Source organism: Cyprinus carpio, chromosome A19, assembly GCF_018340385.1.
Source record: "Cyprinus carpio isolate SPL01 chromosome A19, ASM1834038v1, whole genome shotgun sequence".
Classification (NCBI taxonomy): domain Eukaryota; kingdom Metazoa; phylum Chordata; class Actinopteri; order Cypriniformes; family Cyprinidae; genus Cyprinus; species Cyprinus carpio.
Genome location: NC_056590.1, coordinates 15,580,486 through 15,592,341, shown reverse-complemented (window position 1 = coordinate 15,592,341; position 11,856 = coordinate 15,580,486). Strand labels below are relative to the sequence as shown.

The window sequence follows — 11,856 nt, the reverse complement described above, 5'->3', positions numbered from 1 at the left end:
GGAGCCCGAGCCCAGGTTAACAAGAAACCACAAATGCTTGACGTCTAAAAAGAAACGGATCAAAGCATTGTTCCCACCTCATTTTGACCAGCATCTGTATCCTAATGGTGTAAGTTGGGGTTTGTTTGTTTTCTAGGAATGCCTTGGTCTAATGAATAGCTTTGAAATAATAAGTAGGGCTTTCAAATGACATGTATGTGTGAGTAGGGCATTTAAAAAGTATGTGTGAATTTATATCTGATCTTTAAATGTAATGTGTTCTTTTGAGGATAGGACGCTTTGTGAAAGGCGAACATGAGTCCCAATTGCCCACCTTTTCTGACACTATTAGGATTTTATTTTGTCTAGGATATTTTCATTATATACATTCAAGTGTGTGTATATGTTAATCCAAATGAAGTGCAGTGGAAAAAATGTTAAATCGATATATATATATTTTTTCCTACCTACTAAGGAAAACTACTAAAATGGGTTTATTTTACTTTTCTTGAAGATGTTTTACCAAGCATGGTTTCGTCCTCAGAAACAGCTTTGTTGGTCTATTCGTTGGAAGCTGTTCTCCCATCGGCTTTCAGTGCTGTTTATCATCCCTCTTAAACTTAAACCATTGATGTGGTCACGTTATATGTACCAATATCAAGTAAAAAATGAATAGCAATGTGTATTCCTTGAAGAAATACTCAGAGATTGTATTATACTTCTAACTATACCAAGGTACCTGAGGTTATTACTGAAACCTTGATATACACACATGTATGTATATTGGTATGCATCTGAGTTTGTCCGCCCCAACTTACATTCCCACACAGCTGTTGCCATTTTTAAGTTCAAGGGAGCAATGTACAAGCAGAGAAGTGTCTTATTATAATAAAAAGTATACAGAGAAAAAGTTAAATAAAAATCTTTTGTTTTAATGGAAGATATCTGTGGTTTGACTTCATTTCACCATCACGGCGTCATTAAGAGTATTCTAAATAATAATAATACAACTTTAGAAGTTTTTCAATTGATACAATCCATGTCCATCATCATTTCATTGATTTGTTTTAGCTACACACATTTACACCTGAATTAAAGTGAACACACTTTACAAACAACTACTGCTCTAAACATTGCTAAATACATCGTTTACATACGCATTCCAGAAGGGAAAATAAAGCCATGCATTGTAGAATTTATTATTTTTGCATATCTTAACATAAATCCTAAATGTTAATTTTTCAGTGTTATTCGATGACCCCAATATTTAATTGCATAAACATAATATTACATGAATAATTGGTTCCGCTATCTTTACCCAGATAATAGAAAATAAACATCTGGTTATAAAGACTACAATTCCAACAAGCTCCGCAGCGAGCGGAAGTGACGTGCTGTATGTAGAGCGGAAGCCTCCAATCAGCGTCCAGTTGTGTCGCTGCGGCTAACGTCGACCCCGGGAGATCCTTGAGGTAACACGAAAACGCGTTAATGGCTGTGATGTAAAATAATATCTAGTAGTTTCGATATGTGCGCAGTCTTGGGCTATTTCTGTGAACTCGGTGTTAACTGTATGTGTCGGGACTCTCTCCAGTCGACATATTTTAGAGACGCTCGGTAAATTTGCTGCGGCCTAACGTTACGTTTAAGCGTTAGCTAGCAGCGGCATGCTAAACTCATCTTTCGTGAGCTAAACTACAAAATGGGCATCTTTCTAGATACAAACGAGTTTTAGATTTTGCCCACACATATACGTAGTTGTCCATAAGTGTTTAAATGACTCTGTTATAAGGTAATGTTCGCGTACGTCAGGCCAATCAATTGTTTACGCAAAAACATTAAGACGCGATACAATTTTAATAAACACGTACTTACCTGAAACATATTTGCGCGGCAATATGACTCTTATTATGATTGTTCTATGTTACCTGTTTGAAGCAGAGATGATTCTAGTCTTTGTCTCTAATTTTATTTGATCGTTTAATGTTGCTCTCCTCTTTTCTAGTTTCCCAACATGAGTAGCTCAGAGGAAGTGTCGTGGATTTCTTGGTTTTGTGGTCTGCGGGGAAACGAATTCTTCTGTGAGGTCTGTATTCGTTTCTGATCAGCTCATAATTTGTGTAGCTATACAAGGGTGGCCTGGGACTGTTACAGTGTATGCTTGACCTATTAGAAATTAGATTTAGGGTTGAAATGCGTGTCGGACATGAGCACCACCCTCCTGAGATGACAGCAGATCACTTTAATTTATACCTGGGAAACATGAGCATATTATATTAAAGTTGTAGGCACACTTGATTTATAGGCAGTAATCTTTTCTATATAGAAAGCTGTCTCTGAATCCCTTGAGGTTTTGCTAAAATCGATGCAGGAGTCATGATCCACCGGTGGTATTGTAGTAATTGTAGAGAACAGTAGATTAACGTGCTGTTGTCTGCATTAATGTTGGTGTATGGTACATCTCTTGTTGCTCCATACAGGTAGATGAGGACTACATTCAGGACAAGTTCAATCTTACAGGACTCAATGAGCAAGTTCCCCATTACAGACAAGCCCTGGACATGATCCTGGATCTGGAACCTGGTCAGTGATTGTTTTTGTGTTTTTAACACAAGCATTAAAGGGTTTGATGCAGCATTAAATGAAAGTTCATATTTTTTATTTTTGCATGTTTTATTTTTTTTTTATGTTTGGACCTTGTAATGTTTAATCAGAATGCTTTAAAATGGCAGTCTTCTCTCTAGTGATGTATGCAGGCTTTCTCCAGTCACTTGAACCCCATCAGTCTGCTTCTGCTATGGTGTAAAACAGCCATATCTTAAAATCCAGTCAACAACTGGTGCATAAAACCCAAGTCCCACCCTACAGATCTGTTGCTACTTCTGTTTCATTGTGACTTTAAGGTTCTGTACATTAGGCTTTGCATGCAACCAACCAGGCACATACCAAATATAGTTTTGGGCAAGATCTTTTAGACCAAATTCATGAATCTCCCGCCCAGGGAGCAGCTGAATGCAATCTCCTTATTGTATGCACGCATGCCATAATTATCTGCCTAAAGCTAAAATGTTTCCAAAAAATACATTTTGCATGATTTAAATGTGATGCAAATAAAGTCGTCACCTTTGTTTATATAGCCTAGTGCTTTATACAATACGGGTGGTGTCAAAGCAGCTTTATGTTGCCAGAAAGCATGAATGCATTTGCTCTTAAGTGCAACACCTTAAAAACATACTATAGACCTGCATTTTTCTGTTTTAAAGTCAGTGTGAAATCAAAATGGGAAGAAAAGACAATGGCATTTAAACAGTGTGATTTCCTAGCTGTGTAATGGGGTTATTGTATGTGTGCGTGTCAGATGAGGAGCTGGAGGACAACCCTAACCAGAGTGACCTGATTGAGCAGGCTGCAGAGATGCTGTATGGACTGATCCATGCGCGCTATATCCTCACTAACCGTGGGATTGCCCAGATGGTACGCTTCCTCCGGGTCATCTAGTTATTGACTGTTACAATTTCATTAAAGAAAGACTATTTATTTTTCAGCTTCATATGTATGATGTTGTGCTTGTTTTCTCTTGCAGCTGGAGAAGTACCAGCAGGGAGATTTTGGCTATTGTCCTCGTGTTTACTGTGAGAATCAGCCAATGCTGCCTATTGGTGGGTGTCCCATTTATTTGACTTTTAATCTTTCATCAAAAATGAGAGATTCTCTGGTTGATTAGTATCAGTTGATAATTGCTTCTTATGACTCATTTTGATGATCTTATAAACTGATGGCGTGTTTACATGCACACCAATACACTGATGACTCACAAAAATGATAATAAATAAACTGTTGTCCTGGTTTACATTTCCTTTAGTGATGTCAAAACTTAATAATTTGCATATCTAACTCTGAGTATTTCGTTTGTCGTGTTGAATAAATCATTAAAAACTTAAGAAGATTATTACAACATGCACAGCGCTTATTACCCTCTCAAGATGCAGCATTTTGATTGTACCACTTCTCCTTCTGCTACACAAGATCAGATTAAGTTCACAGTAAAGGACTCTTTCCTGTCACATAGCACACATGCACATGTCAGTAAGCTGACAGAAGGCAGGTTAATGTGTTTATGTGCTGGGTGAAATCAGCAAAAATCTAGCTGTTACAATCGGTTTATGCTTAAGCTGTTTATGACCATACTCCAATGAAGGAAGATGTGTTTAAATGATCGTGTGCATTGTTGGCTTAAGCATAACCGGGTTAAGAACATGCATGTAAATGCACTCATTGTAAAGAAGATGCACACCTTAAATGAACAATTCACCCAAAATATGAAAATCCTGTCATCATTTACTTACCCTCAGATCTTTCCAAACTTGTATGATTTTCTTTCTTCGGCTGAACAAACGTAGACATTTTAAAGAATGCGGGTAACCAAACAGTTGCCCGTCCCCATTGAGTTTTTTTTCCCTACCCATACTATGGATGTCAGTGGGGACCAGCAACTGTTTATTTACTCTGTAGAGGAAAGAAATTCATACAGTTCTGGAACAGCATGAATGTGAGCTATCCCTTTAATAAAAATGGGGATTACAAAGTGAGAAACACTTCTTATTTATTAAATAACAGCTGCTACTAACAATCCGGCCATTTCCCAATGGATATAATCTAGTCGACATACTTTGTTTCTCATTTAATATCTCATCGAGTTTCTTAACTGGTTACACATTCTGTTTCATCTTGACTTTAAATGAGATATATCACTCTAAATAATGTTGGTAGAGCAGGTCTGTGTGCAGCCGAGTGAGTCTAGAGTCTGTTTTTTCCTCTAGGGCTCTCTGACATTCCTGGCGAGGCCATGGTGAAGCTCTACTGCCCTAAGTGTATGGATGTGTACACACCCAAGTCGTCCAGGCACCATCACACCGATGGAGCCTATTTTGGCACTGGCTTCCCACACATGCTCTTCATGGTGCATCCCGAGTACCGGCCAAAGAGGCCTGCCAACCAGTTTGTGCCCAGGTTTGTCCTTCTTTTATATGGTGGTCACCTGTGACTCTGTTTAAATTGATTTTCTCACATCTCTAAAATCATTCAGTTTTCAGTACTGTCATTCTCCTCTTCCAGGCTCTATGGTTTCAAGATTCACCCAATGGCTTACCAGCTACAGCTGCAGGCAGCCTCCAGCTTCAAGAGTCCTGTCAAAGCCATCCGCTAAGAACCTGAGTGGAGTGGGGGTGGGGTGGGCTGGGGTGGGTTGTGTGTCCGTCGGCATGGCCTCACTCTTTTCCAACAATTTTAGATTCGACCAAGACTAAAGTTTAAATACGGAGAGAGTGAGACTATAAAATACTCTGTGGAGAAACAAAAACCTTACCTCTGAAACACTGTTCCTTGTGAAAACAGTTTCAATCTAACCTCCACATAGAAAATAAAGTAATAATTAAAGATAGATACCTGTAGGATGGCTCTGCTCACTCTCTGGTCCTGTTTGTTTTAGTTCCCTAAGCTTAAGTGACGTTCCCATACAAGAGAGTCATGAATTGACATCTTATCAGTTCATGATGCCTGACGTATGGTTGATCGATCGTCTAAAGCTCAGATATATCGTCATTCAGTGCCCTCTGTACAACCAGATATTTGGCTTTCCTTAAAAAGGCTGTTGCATGAAAAAGGCAGTATATTTTGGATTTGTTTTAAGCTGGGATCGTCTGTGACTTTTCTTTGTTGACAGACTGCAAGATTCAGTGCATGTATTAGAAAAAGCCAGAAATGGGAAGATCAGGAAACTGTCTCTGTCTTAAGTAGACCAGTGTTTTGTTTTAATCTTCAGTCCTGCACTCTTTGTCAGAACGACACTAACCTGCTAAGTTCCTCCGGTGTCAAGATTACTTCAGAGAGATTTTACTAGATTTACCACAGACCCACAATTAGGATGTTTTTTTTTTTAATGTTTGGTATGGGCCCAGGTTTTTCTTCTCTTGTTGAAAGTATTTCTTCTGGTAGAGAGGCGCAAGAATAGAATATATAAATCAGTTTGAATGCATTGGAAAGTTTTTTTTGTTGTTGTTTTGATCTTGAGTGTTGTTTTTTTTTCTTCTTTACAGCTGTTGAGGAACCAGGGTTAAGAATTCACAATAAATGTCTTTTCCTAAGTTGTGTGAGAGTCCTACATGTCTTTGATATGTGTGTGTGTGTGTGTATGTATGTATGTATGTATATATATATATATATATATATATATATAAAAAATTCAGAAAATAATGCATGTCATTTACTTACCTCTTGTTTAATAAACAAGCATTTTCTGCTCTTCATTGAGTACCTCTTGCTGAACAGAGAGCTTCGTTTAAATGTCAAACATAAATTAATGAAGCTCTTGCAACAAAGAACAAAGTGATTAAACCACAAAACAGGACTCTTCAACATAAGCAGCAATCTGCACTTTTCTATCACATGGACAATATAAACATTAGATCTTTGTGTAATATACAGCTGGTTTTATTTTACTGATGGTTGCCAATTTATTTGTGATATGTATGATACAGCCTCCCACTGGATTCTTCACTCTTCCTGAACAATGTTCCGCAACAAAGAGCAATTTTCCCTTTAACGTTTACAGCTCCTCTTTGACTCCATTTAGAACAAGAGGTTTGGATGCCTCAAGCTTCAGGAAGTTGATGAAATCCTTCACTTCACGGGCTCCCTGACAGAAAACACAACCAAAATTCATGACAGCTGATATAAGAAACATGATCATCGTGGAAATCAACAATACCTCATATCGTTTTGGCTCATCTTTCCGGCCAGCAGCTGCAAAGTATATTGTAGGAAATCTGCAAAAGAATAACGAAAAGTCAATAATTGCTAGTGCCAATGAATATAATACATTTGATGAGTGATGATAAGATGTGAATACATACCCTTGCACATCATAACCCTGCGGGACGTCATTGGCAGTTGCATCCATCTTGGCGATTACAATATTGGGATCACTGTATAGCTGAGACCATAGAAATCAGGAAACCAGGATGAGAAGTGATTCAGAAACAGATGAAGACACACTGATGTCATGTAAACTCACCTGTTCTCCAAGCTCTGTATACTTGGGCTCCAGTTTTTTACAGTGGCCACACCACGGAGCATAAAACTCAATAAGCACGTCTTTCTCTGGGTCATTGACGATCTCTTCAAACGTGTCTGCCACAACCACCTGACCACAGACGTCAGCTTGTGTTAACACTTGATACCAGACTGTTAATGAAGACCGAATGAAACAATCAAGCACATTAAACACATGTGTCTCACTAACCTTGACAGCTGCATTGTTTTTGGCCGGCACAGGCTCGGATTTGACGTAACACTTCAGTCGCCCAGCAAAATAGTCTTCCAGAAAATTCTCTAAAGACGTGCCATCTCGTCTGAGGAGGGGCCATATTTACAATTAAAACCAGACATGATTAAAGCATTTAATGTGTTGATGTACATCATGGGACATCGCTATTATTATATTCAAACAATATTACGCTAACAGTCTTATTAATGTGTTGAACACTACTGTTCAAAAGTTTGGGGTCAGTACGATTTTTTAAAATATTTTTGTAGAAAGTTTCTATACTTAGCAAGCCTGAATTTATCGGATCAAAAATACACTGAAAACAGCAATATTGTGAAATATGATTACAATTTATATTAACTGTTCTCTACATGTCCTAATTAGTCAACTAATATAATTATTTAGAATATCAAATCATGTATAATCTCTTCCTTCAAATTCTGAAAACAGGATCCTCACAGTATGAAGCGTTTGTACTCACGTGAACTCCTCTCGCATGGTGTATTTGTTTCCTGTTCGTGTCCTGATGGTGACAAACGGCAGCTCAGTTGCGTCCGACGCGCCCAGACCGAACTCATCCTCCAGCTCCTCCAGAAAGTCATTACGGTTCGCCACAGAATACAGCAGGCCCTGAGAACTGAACTTAGACGCCACCTTCAACACTCTAATGCAATTGGGACAGAGGTAAGTATTCAATGACTTTATAATAAACATATTTGCTCACTCATTTTGAATGACTCACCTGTTTCTCCAGTAGTTGGAGCCTTTGGGATTGCGAAGATAATCTAAGTCATAGTAGGCCGTCAGTAAATCCCTCTTCCTCAATGAATCCTTATTCTCTTTGGTCAGGTGAGGACAGAGTCCAAAACTACAGAGCAAAAGCAATGATCTCAGCATGTGCTGTGTGTGACACACAGTGTGTGTTGTGTCAGTGTCTGCTCACATGTTGTCTCTGATGAAGCGGCGCAGGCCTGTGATGGACAGGGGTCCTCTGTGGTGAACCACACTCTCCTCAAACTTACTGCTCAGTCTGGGGGGACGGAACAGAAGCACAGACCTGCAGGGAAAGGGTTTACACATTTTTAGTATTGCATATAAATGTTAATATTAGTATTTCATCATGAACACCCAGCTACACAGTCCATATTAGTGGTCCTTAACACCAAATATTAACTACCATAAATGAAAAAATCCGGCAATATGCAAAAGTAAAATGATTCAGCTGGTTTAGGAGAAAACATGATTTCTGAATATTTACTTAATTCACACTAAGAATTTTTTAAGTTTTCTCTTATGCTCATAAAGGCAGCTTCGACTCAGCACTTTAAAATCAGTTGAATTCCCTCCCCTTGCTTACTCGTATTTGACCTCATATTTCTTTCCGAGCTCTAGGTCTGTGGTGTGGGCAAAGCGGAAACTCTCCCTCATTAAACTGGCTCCTTTAAGAAACTCAGAGAGTTGAGAACTGTCAGTTCCAGAGAAGAATCCTGAGATATGGACAGATGAAAGAAAATGCAAGACATTAGTAATAAAATATATGCATTATCTATCTATATTCTATCCATCTATCCATCTTTACTGCATTTATGCATTGAAATGACATTTGCATTAGATATTTTCAATCTACAGAATAAATAATAAACAAAGTTTAGAGCCAACTAGAGCACTTACCAACTATGCTGGCATCAAAGCTGTTGATAAAGTTCTCCAGGTCATGCTCACTATGCAGAGGCACAGAATCAGGCCCGGCCTGTTTCTTCATATAGTTCACGATTCCATCTGTTTGGAAATTATATACCCACAATGACATCACCAGCAAATCAGTTATTGTATTTACGGCACACATCAGTAAAAATGGCACAGGACAATACCAGCTGAGCGTGGCCCATCATATGATGATGATTCCTCTCCGTTCCGAAATATTTTGAGTGTTGGGTATCCAGTGACACCATAGCGCTTACAGGTCTCTGTATTAGCAGTACAGTCCACCTGAACAAAGACCGTCACACGTCCTTAAAACATCTTACATCACTCTCTACTGAATCCCCTGTTAACATTACCATAACACATGAGGCATCTTAATATTGACCAGTAAGATCAGTTTCCATTAAAGGAATATTGCAGTTTCAAAACTATCAACGTAATCGGATTACCACAGGAAATTATTCAGACTCCGTTTGTAAAAGCTACAACTGCATTTATAGTAAAGCACTTAATAAAATCTATACAGAGCAGGGTTATTATAGTAAACTAAAACAAATTTTAAAAATCTGTTACTTTAAATAAAGTAAACGTTAACTTAAAAAGAAAAAGGGAAATAAAAAAAATATTCAAAACATTAATAAAAACTACATCTCAATAATAATAATAAAGTAACACTGATAGAAGGTTTAAAGGGATACTCCTTCCTAAAATCTTTTTTTTGTCATTAATAACTTACCCCCATGTCGCTCCAAACCCTAAAAGCTCCATTCATATGCTCTTCTATATCATCCACGCCACAAGGATACGCTGTTTTATTTCAAATCAAAGCTAAATACATGTAGAATTTAGTGACATCGCAGCAAACAGTGATATGGAGAGACACAGAGGAGACCGTTGACAAATGAATTATTGAATAAAGTCATTATTTTTATTTTCTTAGCTTACAAAAAGTGTTCTCGTCGCTTCATATAACCCAGATTGCACATCTGATGGCAGATGGAGTATTCTGACAACGACTTTCATACCTTTTATGGACCTTGACACTATTATTTACTTGGCAGTTTATGGGACAGTCACAGGCCTCCTGGTTTTCATCCAAAATATCTTAAATTGTGTTCTGAAGACAAACAGAGCTTTTATGGGTTTGGAACGACACGAGGGTAAGGGATTAATGACAAAATTTTCATTTTGGGTTGGAGTATTCCTTTAAATGCAGAAATGTGATCATTTCATTTTTCTTTCTTATTTGTTATTCAGTACCTAAGGTGTTAATTGAGCTGTTCTCTAAATCAGAAGCATGAACTTGTGTGATCAGGTGTTGCTTTTTCTGGTATCTTTGCACATTCCGTGTAAAAGTTACCACTTTATATGGTCATGATTCATGACAGATGTGGAAAGATTAAAATAACTTTGCATACTCAAATAACTAAATAAGGTTAAAACAAAAACCAATCTCACAATGTTTGTGACTATACTGAATATCTACAAAATAGTGAGTACATACACAATACTTCTACAGCATTTATCGATCTTAGTTAATGTCAATTTCAGCATTGACTAATACATTATTAAAATCAAAAGTTGTATTTGACAGCATTAATGCAGTGTGAATTAACAATGAATAACTGTATTTTCATTAACTAACATTAACAAAGATTAATAGATACTGTTATAAATGTATTGTTCATTTTCATCGTAAAGTGTTACCTATTTATCCTAATGCAATGCCTTGCCCCATTGTCTTTTATTGTAAGAGCATCACTGTAAACCATTGTGTTCACAAAATTGACATTACTGTATGTGTTAACTGTTAGCATTTCAGGGACACTGTCAGTACAGCTTCAGTTGCAGTCTCTACTGTAAATCTCTCACCTTGGCTAAAGTTACTGTTCCCTTCAGTCGTGTAGCTGCAGTCTCAAACTCAGGAGCAAGTTTCTTACAATGTCCACACCTGAGAAGAAGACAAAACGATCAAGAACTCCAGGAATGTTGGAATAAATGACGGCGACGATGAATAACGCATAACTTGTGATACAGCAATGAATAAAAAGATGGTTACTTATCCCAGCTCTCATGTTATTCTTAAAACCTTACAATGCTTTATCCAAATGAACAAAGGTTGTCATAAAGAGCGCGTTTGCGTCAGCTGTAGATTGAGGTACCATGGACAGCTCCCGCCATCACACACAGCAGCACTGCACTGAACGCGAACGCATGCAGACATTCTCTTTATTATTATTATTTAACACCAAACTGTTCTTAAATGCATATCTGCATGTGCAAATGAATCATTATTCTCTCACCATGGGGCATAAAACTTCACCAGCAGGGTCTCGTGCTCGGGTGCGATGTACTCGAAATCTGCGTCTTTGAGCTCGAGCGCATCATTGCGTCCACGCGCTGCCGAGCTCAACACACACAGAACTGACACACATAAAACCCCGCACAACATAAAGTTATCCATCGAGGCGGGAAGAGAGAATGATCTCCTATGAAACCAACACTAAACTAAAACAAAAACGCACATACCCAGGCGGTTTCCGCCGATATGTGTGTGAGAGGCGGGATGAAAACACAACGTGTCACTGAAGCAAGCGATGATTGGCTAGTTATTCTACAGCGGATGAGATGTAAAAGGCTCATTGGTTACTTTCTCTGTCAATCAAAGTTCCTCCTGGGATAAAAAAAATAAATAAACTAATAAACGTATTGTTAAACAAGTAAATAATTTATTTGATATTCCTACTTTGATATTTATATTCCTTCATATAATTATTATGAAACCATATTAATAAAAATTAAGACAATTCACTGTAATTTATAAAACCTTTCTGTTGATAAAAAACCTT

At 37.9% G+C, this 11,856-nt stretch overlaps 2 protein-coding genes across 3 annotated transcripts; one reads left to right on the top strand and one right to left on the bottom strand.

The window, feature by feature from the left end:
- Positions 1 to 1,310: 1,310 nt before the first annotated feature.
- On the top strand, positions 1,311 to 6,122 carry LOC109076866 (casein kinase II subunit beta). 2 transcript variants are annotated; one of them, XM_042776742.1, is made up of 7 exons: positions 1,311 to 1,451; positions 1,985 to 2,065; positions 2,460 to 2,562; positions 3,338 to 3,453; positions 3,563 to 3,638; positions 4,800 to 4,989; positions 5,095 to 6,122. In XM_042776742.1, exons 2-7 carry the CDS (start codon positions 1,994 to 1,996, stop codon positions 5,183 to 5,185), a joined length of 648 nt encoding a protein of 215 aa, XP_042632676.1. In that variant the 5' UTR covers positions 1,311 to 1,451; positions 1,985 to 1,993; the 3' UTR covers positions 5,186 to 6,122. The 2 variants fall into 2 exon arrangements, with proteins under 2 accessions (XP_042632676.1, XP_042632677.1); XM_042776743.1 differs by lacking the exon at positions 1,311 to 1,451 and adding an exon at positions 1,508 to 1,771.
- LOC109110836 (protein disulfide-isomerase A3-like) lies at positions 5,863 to 11,729 on the bottom strand. Its single transcript, XM_019123779.2, has 13 exons — positions 11,311 to 11,729; positions 10,880 to 10,958; positions 9,175 to 9,292; positions 8,975 to 9,082; positions 8,661 to 8,790; positions 8,247 to 8,360; positions 8,046 to 8,171; positions 7,785 to 7,967; positions 7,280 to 7,388; positions 7,052 to 7,180; positions 6,891 to 6,970; positions 6,746 to 6,803; positions 5,863 to 6,673 (listed from the first exon to the last, which is right to left on the bottom strand). Exons 1-13 carry the CDS (start codon positions 11,469 to 11,471, stop codon positions 6,584 to 6,586), a joined length of 1,485 nt encoding a protein of 494 aa, XP_018979324.2. The 5' UTR covers positions 11,472 to 11,729; the 3' UTR covers positions 5,863 to 6,583.
- Between the last annotated feature and the right edge of the window lie 127 nt (positions 11,730 to 11,856).

Excerpts from the sequence above, each read along its gene's own strand:
- LOC109110836 (XM_019123779.2), bottom strand. The coding sequence starts at position 11,471 with ATGGATAACTTTATGTTGTGCGGGGTTTTATGTGTGTCAGTTCTGTGT. Across the intron at positions 9,083-9,174 it reads TGATGGGCCACGCTCAGCTG|ATGGAATCGTGAACTATATG; the intron begins GTATTGTCCTGT and ends ATTTCCAAACAG. Across the intron at positions 7,968-8,045 it reads TCCAACTACTGGAGAAACAG|AGTGTTGAAGGTGGCGTCTA; the intron begins GTGAGTCATTCA and ends CAATTGCATTAG.
- LOC109076866 (XM_042776742.1), top strand. The coding sequence starts at position 1,994 with ATGAGTAGCTCAGAGGAAGTGTCGTGGATTTCTTGGTTTTGTGGTCTG. Across the intron at positions 2,066-2,459 it reads GAAACGAATTCTTCTGTGAG|GTAGATGAGGACTACATTCA; the intron begins GTCTGTATTCGT and ends TGCTCCATACAG. Across the intron at positions 3,639-4,799 it reads TCAGCCAATGCTGCCTATTG|GGCTCTCTGACATTCCTGGC; the intron begins GTGGGTGTCCCA and ends TTTTTCCTCTAG.